General features: G+C 36.4%; 2 protein-coding genes across 2 annotated transcripts; one reads left to right on the top strand and one right to left on the bottom strand.

The window, feature by feature from the left end:
• Nucleotides 1–1,784: 1,784 nt before the first annotated feature.
• Nucleotides 1,785–5,890, bottom strand: LOC137740028 (uncharacterized). Its single transcript, XM_068479818.1, has 3 exons — nt 5,114–5,890; nt 2,759–2,869; nt 1,785–2,389 (listed from the first exon to the last, which is right to left on the bottom strand). The coding sequence occupies exons 1-3, from the start codon at nt 5,747–5,749 to the stop codon at nt 2,234–2,236; spliced, it is 903 nt and encodes a 300-aa protein (XP_068335919.1). The 5' UTR covers nt 5,750–5,890; the 3' UTR covers nt 1,785–2,233.
• Nucleotides 5,891–13,923: 8,033 nt separating this feature from the next.
• LOC137735841 (phospho-2-dehydro-3-deoxyheptonate aldolase 2, chloroplastic-like) lies at nt 13,924–17,173 on the top strand. Its single transcript, XM_068475219.1, has 5 exons — nt 13,924–14,567; nt 14,927–15,204; nt 15,417–15,693; nt 15,872–16,117; nt 16,568–17,173. The coding sequence occupies exons 1-5, from the start codon at nt 14,040–14,042 to the stop codon at nt 16,829–16,831; spliced, it is 1,593 nt and encodes a 530-aa protein (XP_068331320.1). The 5' UTR covers nt 13,924–14,039; the 3' UTR covers nt 16,832–17,173.
• Nucleotides 17,174–17,521: the final 348 nt, after the last annotated feature.

The raw sequence follows: 17,521 nt of genomic DNA, 5'->3' as shown, positions 1-17,521 counted from the left end.
CAAACATTACTTAATATTACACGTCTCACATTTTTAGATGCAAATGTACTAAATGTTTGCAATCAAGAGTCTAAAATCGAGAGTGAAGAACAATAAAACTTGATTGACGAGTATAATAAATTCAACAATGACCAATTGATTTCTCTTGTGTTTTTTCTAAAATCAAACATCACACTAACGAATTGAATATTAAAATTATCCATTGAATAATAAATTACTGACAAGAAAAATATAAATTCAAAGTTTTGATTACCTTAAAGTACAATCTTGAAGATCATGTGATAGTTGATTTAAAATTCGATAGAAATGGAGAGATTGAAAAGTTGAAAGAAAAATAAAGATTGCAAAGGAACTTGAGTTTTATAACTTTATATGCATTTGGACAAATCGATGGAGAGTAATTTTTTAAAAACAAGAAAAAACTAGTGACTAAAGAGGCAACTCCATGTTTCAAACTCAACATCCAAAAATAAAAAAGAAGTTGAACATTTCCATTGCACCAAAAAATGAAATTTAATGTATATTTTTTTTTTACTTTTTATGTATTTATATGTAATTTACAGATTATATAAAATTTTTGATGACCCCTCTAAAGTGAGGCCCCTAAGCGGGTGCCTACATGAACTGCCCTCAGGGCCGGTCCTGCTAATTAATTGATAATTTAATAAATTATTAATTCATTGATTATTTTATATTTGCTAAATTAATAGATTTTCTTTGGTCTGAAGGCTATTAATTTATAGATATTTAACTGTATATTACATGCTACTAGCTCATGCATGAAACAATATATGAGGTTATTTAGTAGCCAACCTCGTAGTTAATTTTTGACCGACCTCTCTAATCCACTAAATCAGCAAGTTACAATCATAATAAACTGATCATTGTTAACTTTCTTGGTTGTTTTCTTAATCATGCTTTACCTGTTTCGTGGAATACTCGGTGTAAGTTACTGCAACTAAGATAAGTATGCTGAGGATTTTGATGAAAATCTGTCAAGAAATTCTCAGGGCTGGGATGATTGTTCAAATTACTGGATTTCTTCTGGCTAGTTACCTTGGGATGTAATGGATGATTTGACGAAGACCTGGTTTGGTACTGAGGTGATTCTGAAAAAAACTGGTATCAAAAAAAGCTGGGAGCTGTTTTTGTGTTTGGTAAACATTCAGCTTCAGCTTGTTTTCACAGTTTTGGGTGAAAAAAAACCAAAAACAAGAAGCTGCAAAACCCAGCTTTGAAAAATCGGTTTTTTTTCACATCTGTTTTACATAAAAGTTTACCAAACACTATAATACTGTTTTTTTTTTCAAAAGCATTTTTACAAAAAAGTTTACCAAACACTCTGCTGCTTTATTTCACAGCCGCTTATTCTCACAGCACAGCAGAATCAGCTTTTTTTCAAAGCACAGCAATACCAAACCAGCCCGAAGAGATGTTAGGTGAAGAATGGGAGGACGATAACAGTATGAAGGACGTAGAAATGAGGTTCCAATTCCATGATGGTTTTTATCTCGATAATGGTGGGTTCGATTGGCTCCGATCTCCTTGAATTTTCTTGATGGAGTTCAGGAGGTTAGAGATTCAACCACCTGTAACCTGGTGTAAGAAGTGTTCTTTTTCCTACTAATTATCTGCCATTAATAATCGGCATTAAACTTCCATGTGTGAGATGTTTGTGCATCAATGCAAGTGGAACCTGTCTAACCAAGAAACTAAAAACAAAACAGTTATCAAAGTTTGAACCCACGGCTAGTCATAGAGGAACTAGGACGTAGGGGCCGAACTTCATGAAATGATCAGGTTTTGAAGCGTCAGTTAGAAACCGATGGCATTACATGAGACCAAGTTGATCCGGGAAACCAGAAACATGTACCTTGTGACACGAAATCGGATTGATTTCGCAATTGACAATTACAGAACACGAGCGAGGAGAAATTACATTCCTACCTTATTGCGACAATTGTACGCTCAAGTGGTTGCAATTCTGTATTACAATTATTCTTTCTTTGTTGTTTATCCTTTACCACCCAGCACTGCGTACGTCCAACAAGCCTAAGAATCTTTTCTCTTGGCTGAAAACCTCATACCCCCGGGAACAAAGCCGCATTGATAATCGCCTGAGAGGAATACAGATCCACGTATTTGGCTTGTGACCAACAACGTTGGAATAACAGTTACATGAGAATTTGTAGCTCCAAAATCCTTGGTAGTCTGCGTTGCTTCCATCAACAGACTATATTTGGTGGGCTTCCTTCTGTTTTAAATCCTCCTCACTTGAATTAGGTACTATAGTGGTACTTTGTTCCTGGTCGCGTACCTGTCTACTTTCCCGTAGCTTCCCAGAAGTCGCAATTGCAAGAATTAGCTCAAGTTGTTTTTCCTGCTGCTCCTGCATATGACAATCAGCGAAACATATTATATTCATAATAATGACGCCAAAAGTTGGATCTCACAATTAATAATTTTTTGTTAACCTAGAGAATCCATGACAGAGATTCGAAAAGCAGATAAGAGTGCAATCACAAACAGATAGAAACACTGAAAGTCCATTAACCTTGGCATTCTAGCTTGTAGAAGGGAATATAACCACACTAATCAACGATATTTTCTACCAGCTGAATCACTAATGGAAGAACTCCATAGAAGTTAATATTATTCCCAAAATCATTGAAAATATTTGATCCTCGAGTCTACATGCTGAGGAAACCTGACAACTCTAAATCCTGTTTAGAACCAGCTGGGAGTGGAGAACACTGACCTGCATTGCCAGCAAAACTTTTTGAATTTCTCCAAGCTCCTTTTCCAAAATGTCTTCTTGTGCTGCTAATGCTCGCGTAGCCTCAGAATTCTTTTGAGCCAAAGCTGCAGTCTTCAGAAACAACAAACTAGTTAGATGAAGTGCCAGATAAATTGCAATATTATCTGATACAAGTTTATTGATACTTTAAGCAAACAAGATTACATTATTTCTGCACTTCAACATATTGAATTAATCCATTTTTCAGGGTTAGCAGTAAATATCCTAAGGTCCTAAACATCTCAGCATGGCATAGGCTCATAGCCAAAGAACCTTGAGTTTTTGTTGTACCAACTTTACCCATGTTGATTACCACTCATACCATTACCGACACTATCTTGCATCTACCGCTAAGTGTCTAAACTTGTTTAAACCTGTCCCAATCATCTGCAAAATGGTCCCCAGTTCGACAAAATTATTTCAGGAGCTACCAGAGATTCGACAGAACCATTTTCCAAGATCATTGGGTTCTGACGTTGAGTGTCTTTGTTCTCATGGCTATGACCTTTGACATTTCACAATGATTAATGATCATGCAGGGAAAGGAGAACAATGCGTCCTTACTTTTTTTGGCTGTGGGGAGAGAATAGTTGAAAAGCCTGAAAATATGATTTCGTCACCAGGCAAAGGTAATGATAACTATTAAATAAGTTACCTTTTTTGCACGTACAGCTCACCACAGAAGTAGAGGATTCTGAATAGCTGCTATGATTTTTAGATCTCTTTTACCATTCTTCTTGAAAAGAATCCTAGCGTATTCAGCATTCGAGCCAAGCACATGACCATATGGCCTAGACGACACACTTCTATTGTATATAATCGTTACTCGTACTTGATTGAGAACATGGTAAGCATCCACTAGAATCCAGTAGCCATACAGATCTTACTTCTACAGTCATCATCCTTAAAAATTCTCATGTACCAAAATTGAGTTATTAACATATATAGATGCTCCATTGTGTAGAGACTCTAAGAGGTGCTTCATGAGATAGTTTCACATGTTTACGAGTAAGCACATAAAGTCCTCACCTTTTTCAGCACTCTACATGATATACTAATTTCACTACTCAAATCTTACAGCATTAGCTTTCACTCAGTATCTGTTTCACAAGTACTTAAAAGCTATATACTGTACAAGAAATAGATTATACAGCATGCAACTGAAATCATAGGCATGTATATCCCAATATTATCACTCCATAGACACTTATTGCAGTGTGCCAATACTAGCCTGATGCAAGATAGAATCATAGACTTACACATTTATTTTTTGAGGTTAATGATGACAGAAACCAAGGTGTTACACTAACAGGTGGATGAATGGGTTTCCACAAGCAACTTCAAATTTTGACGTAAGTCTTAACCAGTAATCAATGAAAGTGGTGGTGATTATGGGACAAAATCAAATCTCCAAGGGTGTGGTTATTGTAATAATCTAGACACCATTTGAAGAACAATCAATCCTACCGAGCTATATAGCAAATAGATTCTAACTGTGTGGCCTTTGAATAATAAAAATGAACCAATCTCAAAATTCTTAAGACTCCACATTTGTGGACAGTGTATTTGAACATTTTTGGATGTGGAAAAACTCAATTCAATTGGGCACAGATAGATGACATATCCAAATGTCAAGATATACTGCAATTTCCACAATTTGACAAATAACAAAATGAGTTATTCAGAAACCACCAGCACAAAGGTACCAATCAAATCGTCACTAACTTAACCATATAGTGTGTAATACATGGTTTCATATTCCCTCAGAGGTCACTCTATAGGATGGAGCTTAAAAAGTAACAGATATACTCAATTGATACTTACAACTATTACGGGTGCAAACCATGTAATCAAGTTATACTGCATCCTATTCAAGTTATGCCATTTTAGGTTCGTATCAAGTACTAGTCAAGACTAACTCAATATGTTTAATTAATAATGTAAGATCACTGGACACTAACCAATCTGTATACTATTCGTGTCATGTGGAGTTGATACATGTTACTTATGAACAGAAACCCAAACAAAACTATAACTTCATATCATTTTTGTCTTTGTACTAAACTATAATCGAACTTAACCCACTAAACTATAATCAAACACTTCATTAATTTCTAAAGCTATTTAGTTTTACTTTGATACTACATTTCCAAGACCTTATCACAATTTATAATCCAACTAGAAAGGCCAATGCTTGCAAAAATAGTTCAAGTATTTCCTTTTCTCTGTCAAACAGTAATTCTCCGAAAATTCATCTACATTACTATAAATAGAAGACTTTACCAAACTTATCAGTCATCCAAAAGTTTCCATTACCTCAGCCATGGGCTCTTTCAAAGCCTTACGGGTAACCCGAAATCGTATCCCCAATTTCTCGAGTTGCCTTGACAAAACCCGAATGATTGTAGTCGAGCTCCGCAAATCCTCCTCCAATTTCTCAATTCTCTCAAACAAATTCAACTCCATCCCACCCTTCACCGACTCCCTGCACATTCGCCTCCACTGCCGCCGCCGAATCCACGCCCCAATCCCTACGGCCATTACCAACGCCACAGCCCCAGACGCCAAAACCCAGTTCCCCATTGGCACTAAAGACGTCTTCTTTAAGCTCAAAACCGCGCAATTCACCGCGAAACCAATCGAAACAACCGCCGACGACGCAATGCACAAAAACTCCGCAATCGACAAGAAATAGTCCAAATTGAAGGCACCACTGACGGCGTCATTTGGTTGCAGAGCTGCATCGGAGTTGTACACTCCAAGACGAGATTGATGGGAGCTGAAATTTTGGGGATTTACAGGACTGTTGTTTGAGATTGGGAAATGCCGGCGACTGATGATTGGGAGAGAGAGAATGGCTGGGGTTTTGGGGAAAGATGCGGCGGCGATGTAGAGGGCGAGTCGAGGTCGCGGAGGTGAATTTACTAATAGCTGGAGGCAAGTGAATGACATTGTTTTGGGGCTGTGGATCTCTGTGATTGTGCGGTTGGGTTCAGTTAGGGTTTTGGATTTTGGTCCATTTGATGTTGCACACAGAGAGAGAGAGAGAGAGAGAGGGACAAATAGTGGGCGATGGGTTCGATAATTGGCGCGTGGAGAGTGTGATTAACAAAAACCAAGGCAAAACATGAAATCGGCCTACATCTCGTTTTGAACTCATCGTTCTTTTTTTTTTTTTTTTTTTTTTTTTTAATAGAAAAATGACCTAGATTAACAAAGTTCATAACTTACTGTATCATCTAAACTATATATTAATAGAATTTTCTTTGTGGTGAAAATATTATTTAGTCTTCTATCACAACAAAAAAATTAAGTATACTAATGTAATTTCACAAAATAAAATTTCGTTGCTCTTTGTTTAAGCTTTACCTACAAATGATTTTAATATCTTTAATTTTAAAAAGTTAAAAAATAAATACAAAATAAATCTTTCTCCCTCTCTCCACACTCCCTGTTCCACAATCTCTCTCACTCTCTTCTTCTCTCTCCACTTCCATGTTCCTCCACTAGAATGGGAGTGTTGGAATGAATTGCGCACATCCGCGGAAGATGGCATTAGTTGATCAGAATCACCCATGAACAACAGCAAGAGATGGATGAGGTTGATTGATGGGTGATAAATTCATGTTGGATTGCTTACATTTTTCTAGGGAGGGAAAATCAAATCACATGTGTAGTTCTAAGAATGATGATGTCTCCCTGACGAGAAAGCCTATGGCGAGGTTCCTATGAGAGATGAATCTCCATGATTAAATCTACTTGTGGACTAAGGCATGTGTAGAGTATGTGTGACTCCTCAATGAGAGAATGTGTAGTGTCACTATTAGATCCTTGGTGATCTTGAGAGTCATTTTAAGAAGAGTAATCTTTATTAAATCAGGAGAGTATCTAAAAGGAAATCTATAATAAGATATCCAATCCTAAAATTATGATTAGATTGTTTAATCTCTAAGATATCCTAATTAAATATGAATTAGGATCTCCTTAATTGGGAGACAAGTCATCCTTGTAACGAGGTTAGGCCTAATAGACCCACATCGGATTACCTAAATCTTAAGCAATCTAACTCGGGGTACTAGGCACGGCCATGATCACCCGACGAGGGTTTCGTTTGTTTTGACCATATTGTGCCACATGTGGGCCCAGAAAATCATAGTCTCACAGGGAGGGTGTTTGACAACGCAGCTCCAATGCCTAAGTCAAAAGTGTGAAAGTCAGGGAGTTTTGAATTGTAATTTTATCATGGGGATTTGATAGGGACACGTGTTTTTTTCTTTCTCATGAAGGTTTATGGGTATAAGGAGACTCAGGCCTAGTTTTTGTTAGCCCAGATGTATCAAGATGGAAAACGATTCGGTACGGATCTCTCTCATCAAAGACCTAAGATCAAGTGATCTGGATCGTTAAAATTTGATCAAACGGTTACAAACAGGAGATTCTTTTGAAAGTTATAATAATTATAACTGTTGAATCAAATTTCAACAATCCGAATCACTTGATCATGAGCCTTTAATGGAAGAGATCCAGACCAGATCCTCTTCCATCTTGATATATCTGGGCTAACAGAAACTAGGCCTTAGTCTCCTTATACCCATAAACCTTCATGAGAAAGAAAAAAAACACGTGTCCCTATCAAATCCCATCAAAGTCCTGGAGCTTTATCTATCACTCCTTGCTAATTATCCAATACCTTACGCGCACTGCATGCATGAGATGCAAATACAGCTTAACCAACTTCCAAAATGTTAACCAAAGTCAATCCTTAGTCTCTTTATTTGATGGTTGAAGTATTTGACGACTCATGCGGAGCCAAGTACATGGCTCTCCTGGGCTATAGCATAGGAAGAGTTTTGGTTCTTAAGCTTAAAAATATTAATCTTTTGGTTATTTTATAACTTTTAATTGTCACATGGGAAATTTTATTTAAACACATGTAACATCTTTCTAGATCTAACTTAGTCTCTACATCCATATTATTTGCAATTAAAGAATTAATATTTCTTTAAACCCAAATTTATTATCTAAACTACCCTTCCAAACCCAACTCAAAGTGTATCTTTATACTCATTTATAAAATAAAATCTCAAATTAAATTAGAAGGAAAAGAAAAAAAAAATCCCCTTATAGCTAACTTGCTTGAATTTGGGTACATATGAAAATGTTGGCTTATTGAATGTTAATAATTTGAAAAACTGATCAGTTTTTCAGTTGAACTGTTCCAAAATTTCCTTGAAAGTTCCCTTCTCCACAATTCGAAGCTTAAGAGGCCGGATCGAATTGCTTCTCCTCGAGACCACATAGCCATGATCCAAAAATGTTGCATCCATTTCTCTACAACGTTTACTAAGAACTCTCTCTTCAACTTATCCCTTGATCTCCCAATATATTATGTAGTGGCCTGGTTTTGGGACATCAAATTTGCATGGCTTGTGAAATCGATCAGCTCGGCTTTCGACTTGCTCAATAGTTCAGATCCTTTATGGACCACCATTTGAAGGTTCTTTTTTCAGTGTTTTTGTCTATGTTTACTGTCAGTATTGAAAGTGTTTTGTAAAAATGGTGATTTGGTAAGGTAGGGTTTGATTATTAGGGGTGGGTTTATTGATAAATTTTTGTTTTTATGTTAATTTCATCTTGTACTTGATGGTAATTATGCAATAGGGTAAAAAAATTAATTTCCATTTACAGTTTAAGTTGGGTGTAGAGAGAGGTTTTGTGGGTTCAAATAAAATTTCACTTTTCATATTCTACTTGGGAAATGAAAATTTTGAATCTTAAAATTAATTGCTTTCGAAGAAAATAAGAGCTAATAAATGTTAAATAAATTCAACACTTTAACAAATATTATAATTTAAAAGTAATAAGTTAAAACTTTCATACTACAAATGATTCCTTATTTTATTCACTTAAAAGTTTTGAGGCTAGAAGCTTAGAAAATATAGTATAAATTTCTTGCTTCAATTGTTACTTTCAGATTTACTATTATATAACTTTATTTAGGCAACAAAAGATTGAAAATTTGATTTCATAGTAATAATTTTAGCTTCGCCCACCCACCAAATAAATCCTAACTACGTTATTGGAAGGAACACTTTTAAACCAAACACAAGAATGATTATAAAGATGTCCTAAATTTGTTAATCCATCAGCGATCATATTTATCTCCCATGCGTAGGTGATTAGTTGAAAAATGAGGAATCCGATGAATATGATGCCACATGTCTTCTAAAATAGCCTTTGATTCTCCAAAGTATTCGAATATGATTATGAATTGGTTCTTCTTGTTATTCCAAGTTCAGGTAAGAGAGGCTGAGCGGGGGCTAGACGGGCGCATGTGGAGAAGCCCGTTACGCCGGAATATGAAAATATTTTTGTTGCAGAGGCAGCGTGCAAATTTGAAGGTGTCGTCGTTTTTCAATACAACGCATCCCTTGTTTTTCTTTAAGATGGTCCTCACCACCTTTTGTTTCCCTCACCCTTATATTCTTTTATTTATTTATTTTCTTAACCAATCTTCTGACTTTTTGTTTTTATTCATTTCTAACTTTTTTTTTTCTTTTTAAGACCACATCATTTTTGTTCTTCTATCCAGCTTGGTAACAAATTATTGTAACTAATTTATTGTATAATTCTAGTTATATTTTGAGACTACTTTTAAAATGATTAAAACTCTTGAACATTAGATTGAAAATATTTAATGTCATTAGATTTTCTTTGGTATCAGAGTTTTCTGGGGTTTTGTATCTTCTGGTGTGCTTCATAGTGGATAGATAGGTTTTATACTATTTAGTTTCTACGAAGTGTAATATTGCGCACCAAATTTTGTGTCAAACAATGTGAATGTTGCGCTATAAAATTTTGAACCTTCAGAACGTTTGGGTTACTCTTTCTAAATTTAATATCGATCAAACCAAACTACCTATTTTGAATGACAATAAAGCTGAAATTTTTGCCCTTCGTGAAGAAAAATTCTAGCTTCTCTACTAGTCAAATATACAAAAAGTTAAATTCAAATAACTTAGGATGATTATGGGCTTGTTTGGATGTGCTTTTAAAATGGTTAAAAACGCTTTTAGAAAAAATATTTTTGGATTCTAAAAGCATTTTAGTGCTTACTGCAGCAAGTACTAGTTATGTGCTTCTTCTAGGAAACACTTTAATTGATTTTTCATGATTTATTTGTATTTTTACTAAGGATTGATTCCAAAAACATTTTCACTAAAAGCGTTTTCAGTAATTTTAAAAGTACATTCAAACGAGCTATACTTCAAGAAAATAATACCTCTGAATAGGAATTAACAGAAGGTTATTTTAAGCATATATTTACTTATAACAATTGAATTTGCAATGAATCAATTATTATTTGTTTGGTCAAATGAAAAAAAAAAGGTGAATTTCCATCTATTTTTTTATATGACAAACCTGAAAAATGAATTTTTAGATATGAAATAACTCATGAAATTTATACCCTAATTTATTTCATACTTCCTTCTTATCCTCGTTTATTTTCACATACATATTTTCTCATCACTTACAAATATGGGCAATTAGGTTGGATGGTCACTTTTTGACATTTAGTTGTAGAAATGTTCATTTTTTAATAATGACAACATAGTAAACATACAACAATAACACAACTATGATACAATGACACATGATCATTTCTGTCAAATAGTAATCCTTCTTGCTAATCGCCTTAGAAATAATTAAATATGCCAAGAAGTGAGAGGAGTATCATCGCAAAGTTGGCACAACAAGACTGAGAAGAAAACTTGGGTTAGTTAAGATTTGAGGCAACTCACTTTAGAAAGGCATGTGTCATGTGGCATGTATTGCTTAAGTTCATTTCCCAGAAAGAAAAACCGAAGAAAAGCGTGCGACGGGTCACATAAATTGTGTTAAGATCGAGAAGATTCCTCAATCATTCAAATACCCTTTATTTATTTATTTATTTATTTATTTTGAGTTCGTCTTTTATTTAACATCCGTTTAATCGATTTCATGTTTTAAATATGCTCTAATAAATAATAATAATAATAATATGCTACTACAAATTAGTAATATGATTTAGTAGTATTCTTATTCGTTTGTAAGCAAGAGGTTTTAGATTCGTTTATCGCTAAAGGCGAATTTGAACCACATTATTATGACTAGCTCATTGTGAAGCTTAGCATCCACTCTCCTACCCTTTTAATGTAACTAATACCATTTGCTTAACAAAAATAATAATATTATTATTACATTGTCCGACCTTGACTTGCACCTAGCATAGGACTTTCTCTCTCAAATTAACTTGGGATCCAGGTTATCTCCTTTCCATTTTATTGCCTCTCCAATTCACGTCAACATTTTATGTTGACGTCATTAAGAGAGAAAGATAAAAAGAAAAGTGGGAGGGGAGATAAATGGATTTTGAGAAGAAAGAATCATACTCCATTATTGTCACATCCCAACCCGGGGGGGACCACTTCCCGGGCCCACTTCACCACCGTAACACGATATTATCCTCTTTGAGCCCTGACCACGCCCTCACAGTTTTGTTTCTAGGAACTCATATGAGAACTTCCCAATGGGTCACCCATCCTGGGAGTGCTCTCGTGCGCTACTCGCTTAACTTCGGAGTTCCGATGGAATCCGAAGCCAGTGAGCTCACAAAAGGCCTCATGTTAGGTAGGGATGAGAGTAAACATATAAGGATCACTTCCCTGGGCGATGTGGGATGTCACAATCCACCCCCTTAGGGGCCCGACGTCCTCGTCGGCACACCACTACCAGGGTTAGGCTCTGATACCAAATTGTCACATCCCCGCTCGGGGGGACCACTTTCCAAGCCCGCTCCACCACCGTAGCACGATATTGTCCGTTTTGGGCCCCGACCACGCCCTCACGGTTTTGTTTCCAGGAACTCACACAAGAACTTCCCGATGGGTCACCCATCTTGGGAATGCTCTTGCGCACTACTCGCTTAACTTCGGAGTTCCAATGGAACCCGAAGTCAATGAGCTCCCAAAAGGCCTCGTGCTAGGTAGGGATGTCAGTAAACATATAAGGATCACTTCCCTAGACGATGTGAGATGTCACAATTATCTTGACCAATGTTTTCAGTTATTTTGTAGAAAGAGAAAGATAAAGAGAAAAGTGGGAGGGGAGGAGAAAAGGAGGGGAGGTGACTGAAATGAATTTTGGAGAAGAAAGAATCATACACCATTAACTTGACCAATATTTACAGCTATTTTATTATTTTATTGTGTTGAGATGAAATTTTAGTGCCATCCGATTGAATTATTATATGAATTCGAAGAGAGATGTTGACCAAAATAACATGTGACTGGTCTGCCAAAAAAAAATCTGACATGTGACTTGGGTCACATCAATCTATAACAAGTCTAGCGACCCAACATAATGGTAGAGTTTTCAAATCTTACTTCATATCTTTTCTTTTTCCTTTTAAATTTGGGAGTTTTAACAAAAAAAAAAAAAAAAAAAAAAACTCGCAGTAGTGTTCACTTTAACGAAAAATCATATTTTTACACTAAAAAGTCAGACATGGTACTATTCACTTTACCTTTTATTTTGTCCTTATTGTTAAAACTAAAAGTTTTGAAGCTTTTTTCATTAGTTTTCCTTTTAAAATTTCAATGATCTAATTATCAAGTACAGTTAAAATACCATTTTTGACAGTAAAAGACTTGTTTGCTATATGTTTCCTTAGAATAAAAAATTCGACTTTGTTTTAAATACAAAGTTATATTTATAGTAAGGGGTGATAGAATAAATTAGTATCAAATACTCGAACTTATAATTTATGAGATTCGGTTCCAACCTAAAACTTTGTACTTATAAGTTATGAGTAAAGAGAAATATCATTAGAACTTAAAACTAAACGAAATAATAATAATTCGAACTTAAAACATCTTATGAGGTTGTCTCGTGATTTAAATTTTTTTATAATACATTGTCTGGTGGTAGATGTACTTGATTGACGGCATGGGATCATTGGTTGTTCTTGATCCTAATAACTCCAAAAATCCCATGTATAATTGTTTGTATATTGTATTTGACACCCATAAACAAGTAAGGCAAACTAAATTACAACCTCCTTTTTCTGCTTCTATTTTCTTTTATTATATTTGTCTTCATTTCCTCTTTTCTTGAATGAAGTACTTTAGTTGAAAACTCTTGGTAGTCTTCAACATTACTCCACAATATCTTACATCCACCATCGACAAGCCTCTATAAATAATAGTACTTGTCGACATATGTTGGCATAGACTTTCGGCGTATGTTGACATGAATTGACAGGTGCCTACTAGATGTTCGATGAAATGACCCAAAGAAGCTTTATGCTTGATCTTATGACCTCATTATTTAAAAATCTTGGCTATGCCATTGATTGAAGGGTAGTAACTGGATGAAAAAAAAAGGGAAATAATTGGGGCAATTATGAGATTGACACTCATTAGCTAATAAGACCATATAATAATATAATTGATAGCTAAATTGAATGAATGAAATAATTAAAGAGAAATGTTAAGGAGATTTTATTAAAAGGTAATGCTAAGAGACTAAATTTGTAGATAAATTTATAAAATAAATTATTTGTCATCAATAAGAATGAGCACGTTTATTAACGTTTAAGTAGTAACTTAATCATTAATTTTCATGTTTTTAGTTTACAAAATTTTGTCTACAAATTTAGTTTTTTTAGCATTATCTCTTTTTTTTTTTTTTTAAATGGGACTTTTTAAGAACTCATTATCACCTCACAGTTTAACGTTAATTCCTATTCTGATGTTATAAAATATTGTGTTAAAAAAATTAAGGTGACGTAATCTCATTTTTAAAAGAGTTCTGTAACACTTATCATTAATAAAATAATAAACATTATAACGGCAAGCATCCGACCATGGTTGGTGAGATTGCACCTTCACTTACCCTACCAAAAAGACTCTAATGCCCCTATGCCCCACTTAATTTCGTTTCATAATACCCATGTGATATGTGACCCACTGACCCTATAATTCACTTATTTCCCAAAATACCCCTTATTCCCTCCTTCCCCAACTACCCACCTGTTTGTTCGAAGTCCTCCCCTCCAAAATCGCTATATAAACCCCTTCAAACCAAACTCCTCCTCACAGCCTCCTCACCAAACACCTTCTTTCTCTCTCTAGAAATTCCAGTTCTCTCTTCAGACAGTAAGAGAGAGAAGAAGGAAGAGGAGGAGAGAGAGACAACAGCAATGGCTCTCACAAATCCAGCAACCCTGTCCTCCAAATCAATCTGCAAAACTTACTCTCTCTCCCCTCCCACTCCTCAGTCTCACCAACCCATTTTCTCCCCATTTCCTTCCAAGAAAAAGACCCTCCACCCCATCTCCGCCGCCGCCGACTCCGGCAAGTCCCCCGTCGTCGCCGAGAAGCCTCCAAAGGCCGCTGCGGCGCCCACGAAGTCGGTTTCCGGAAAATGGAGCTTGGACAGCTGGAAATCCAAGAAGGCCCTGCAGCTTCCGGAGTACCCGGATGTGAACGAGCTGGAGACGGTGCTAAAGACCATCGAGTCATTTCCTCCGATTGTGTTCGCCGGAGAGGCCAGGCACTTGGAGGAGAAGCTCGCCGAGGCGGCCCTGGGCAATGCTTTTCTCTTGCAGGGCGGCGACTGCGCTGAGAGCTTCAAGGAGTTCAGCGCCAACAACATTAGGGACACCTTCAGAATCATGCTTCAGATGGGTGTTGTTCTGATGTTTGGAGGACAAGTGCCTGTTATCAAGGTAGTGCTTTTGACGATCTCGTCTGGTTTTTTGACAAATCTTTGATTTTTGTTGTAGTGTTCTAGGATACCGTTTGATAACCATTTCAGTTTTCGGTTGTTAGATTTAGTTTTAATTTTCGAAAACTTGTTTGGCAACTACTTTCAGTAACGAAATGATTATCAAACGTCACCTTAGTTTTTGGGTTTATTGTTTTGAATGGTGTGTTGAACGAGGACCGAGAAATTTTTTATAACCATTTCAGTTTTCAATTTTTCAGTGAAACTAGTTACGTAACGAGTTTTTAGTTTAAAAAAAAAAAATGTGAAAAGAAAAACTGTGTTGGACGAGGATTGAGAGTTGCGGGTTTGTTCATTTAGGTGGGAAGAATGGCGGGTCAGTTCGCGAAGCCAAGATCAGCGGATTTTGAAGAGAAGAATGGGGTGAAGTTGCCGGTTTACAAAGGGGATAACATCAATGGTGACGCTTTTGATGAGAAATCTAGAAATCCAGACCCCCAGAGGTTGATAAGAGCTTATTGCCAATCCGCGGCAACTTTGAACCTTCTTCGGGCCTTTGCCACCGGAGGGTATGCTGCTATGCAGAGGGTTACTCAGTGGAATCTTGATTTCGCTCAGCACAGCGAGCAGGGAGATAGGTATGCACTCAACCCACATTTTAAAAATTTAGATCCCTATCCATATTATCCATATTAGTTTACATGACTGTAAGGAATGCTAAAACATATACTTGAATGTTCTAGTACAAATTCGGAATTTGGACGCGTAGGAGTTTCGAAGATAATCAAATTTGAATATCAGACTGAAGAGTTTCAATTTGCTCATTTGCGCTGTTACAATGATTCAACAGGTACCAGGAACTGGCTAGCCGGGTCGACGAGGCTTTAGGGTTCATGAATGCTGCTGGACTTACAGTTGATCATCCTATCATGACAACAACTGATTTCTGGACATCCCATGAATGTCTGCATCTGGCCTATGAGCAATCACTCACAAGATTGGATTCTACTTCCGGTCTGTACTATGATTGCTCCGCCCACATGCTTTGGGTTGGTGAGCGTACCCGGCAACTGGATGGTGCCCATGTAGAGTTCCTAAGAGGACTTGCCAATCCCATCGGCATCAAGGTAGGATTTTTTAAACTCTCGATTAATCTCATTGTTATTAGTGGCTTTACATGTGTGTACGCTGATAGATCAAACTCGTCGTTGTTGAGCGACTAAAAGTGTCAGTAAGTTAAGCTGCGCCGTTCATTTTTTCGGGTAAAGTTGTGTTAAATGGCTTAAAATGATACTTGTGGTGCAGGTGAGCAATAAAATGGACCCAAAAGATCTTGTTAACATCATCGAAATCCTGAACCCTAGTAACAAGCCAGGAAGGATCACAATCATTGCTAGAATGGGTGCTGAGAACATGAGAGTCAAGCTTCCTCATTTGATTAGGGCTGTCCGCCAAGCAGGGCAGATTGTGACCTGGGTCTCCGATCCAATGCATGGAAACACTATCCAGGCACCCTGTGGACTCAAAACACGTCCATTTGATTCAATCTTGGTATAATTTCTTTTCTAATCAACATGAAACGGAAAAATCTCCGAGTATTTCCCATTCTAATAATTTGTTGTAGGTAGTACCATTGACTGCTTGATCATGTTGCACCACCTATACATATAAATCAACATAGCAATACTGCAACTGCATATCGTTTAAGTCAGCATTATTTTGAACAATCCATGCCATGTAGGTTAGTATTGAAGAAAATGTCCTGTGGACTGAAAAGTGCTCATAATCCTTTGGTGGCAGTTTATCGGTGCTAGCATCTAGTTCGTAAAGAGACTCAAGCAATATGTCGGTTTTCTATTAGACGTACAAGTTATTATATGCAAGATTGTGATGCCCTTGTGTATTCACAATTTGTTACCTATTAATCTATTTACTTATTACCATCATCATTGAATCATCGTCTTCGTGTAACAATGGTTGGTATATTGTATTTGCTTGCAGGCTGAGGTACGAGCATTCTTTGATGTGCACGAACAAGAAGGGAGCCACCCAGGAGGAATTCATTTGGAGATGACTGGGCAGAATGTGACAGAGTGCATTGGAGGCTCGCGAACAGTGACTTTTGATGATCTGAGCTCACGTTACCACACCCACTGTGACCCGAGGCTCAATGCTTCTCAGGCTCTTGAGCTATCCTTCATCATTGCAGAACGACTTAGGAAGAGAAGGATGGGAACTCAGCGTTTGCCCTCGTTAAACCTCTAAACAAAACATCAAAGTCGTGCATTATATCAAATGATTGGAAACCGTGGTGTATTCGGTAGAAAATAAAAGTGGTATGGATTATCCAGCAAACTGCATATTGCTCCACCTGCAGATTAGCGATAAGAGAGTCGAAACAGTTCAGAGAAACAGGATAAACGATGAGAAAGTTGAGCTCTGGATCGAAAAATGTCGAGTACTATATATATATTCCCAAGTTATTTTTGGTTGTGCAGATTGGATTGCAGGATGCTGGCGATCAAAGCTTGTACAATGCCATAATTTAATTTGTTGTATTTCGGATTTGAATTTGTCTTATTTATGGATGCAGTTCTTTTTCCTTTTTTTTTTGGTCAAAATTTATAAATGTAGGTCTTTTTTCCCTTTTTTTCTTTTTTTCTTTTTTATTTTTTTATTTTTTTATTTTTTATTTTTTATGTCAAAATTTATGGAGGTAGTTTGATAAGGTGGTGTAACTTGTACGAAATTTTTGGAAGAATAATAGCAAAAGTCATAACTTATGGCTAATGTTCTAAAAGATGTTAGACGCTAATCAGGTGGGAAGTTGAGACCTAGAACTTAGGCGTCTGGGTAAACTAGGAGAATTTAAGTAAATTTATTACATATCGTATATATAATTGCATGCTCATACTTAATAAATACAAAATTGCACTGAGATACATAAATTGTAAG

This window comes from Pyrus communis, chromosome 1 (genome assembly GCF_963583255.1).
Source record: "Pyrus communis chromosome 1, drPyrComm1.1, whole genome shotgun sequence".
NCBI classification, from domain to species: Eukaryota; Viridiplantae; Streptophyta; class Magnoliopsida; order Rosales; family Rosaceae; genus Pyrus; species Pyrus communis.
This window is presented reverse-complemented; position numbering and strand designations above follow the sequence as displayed.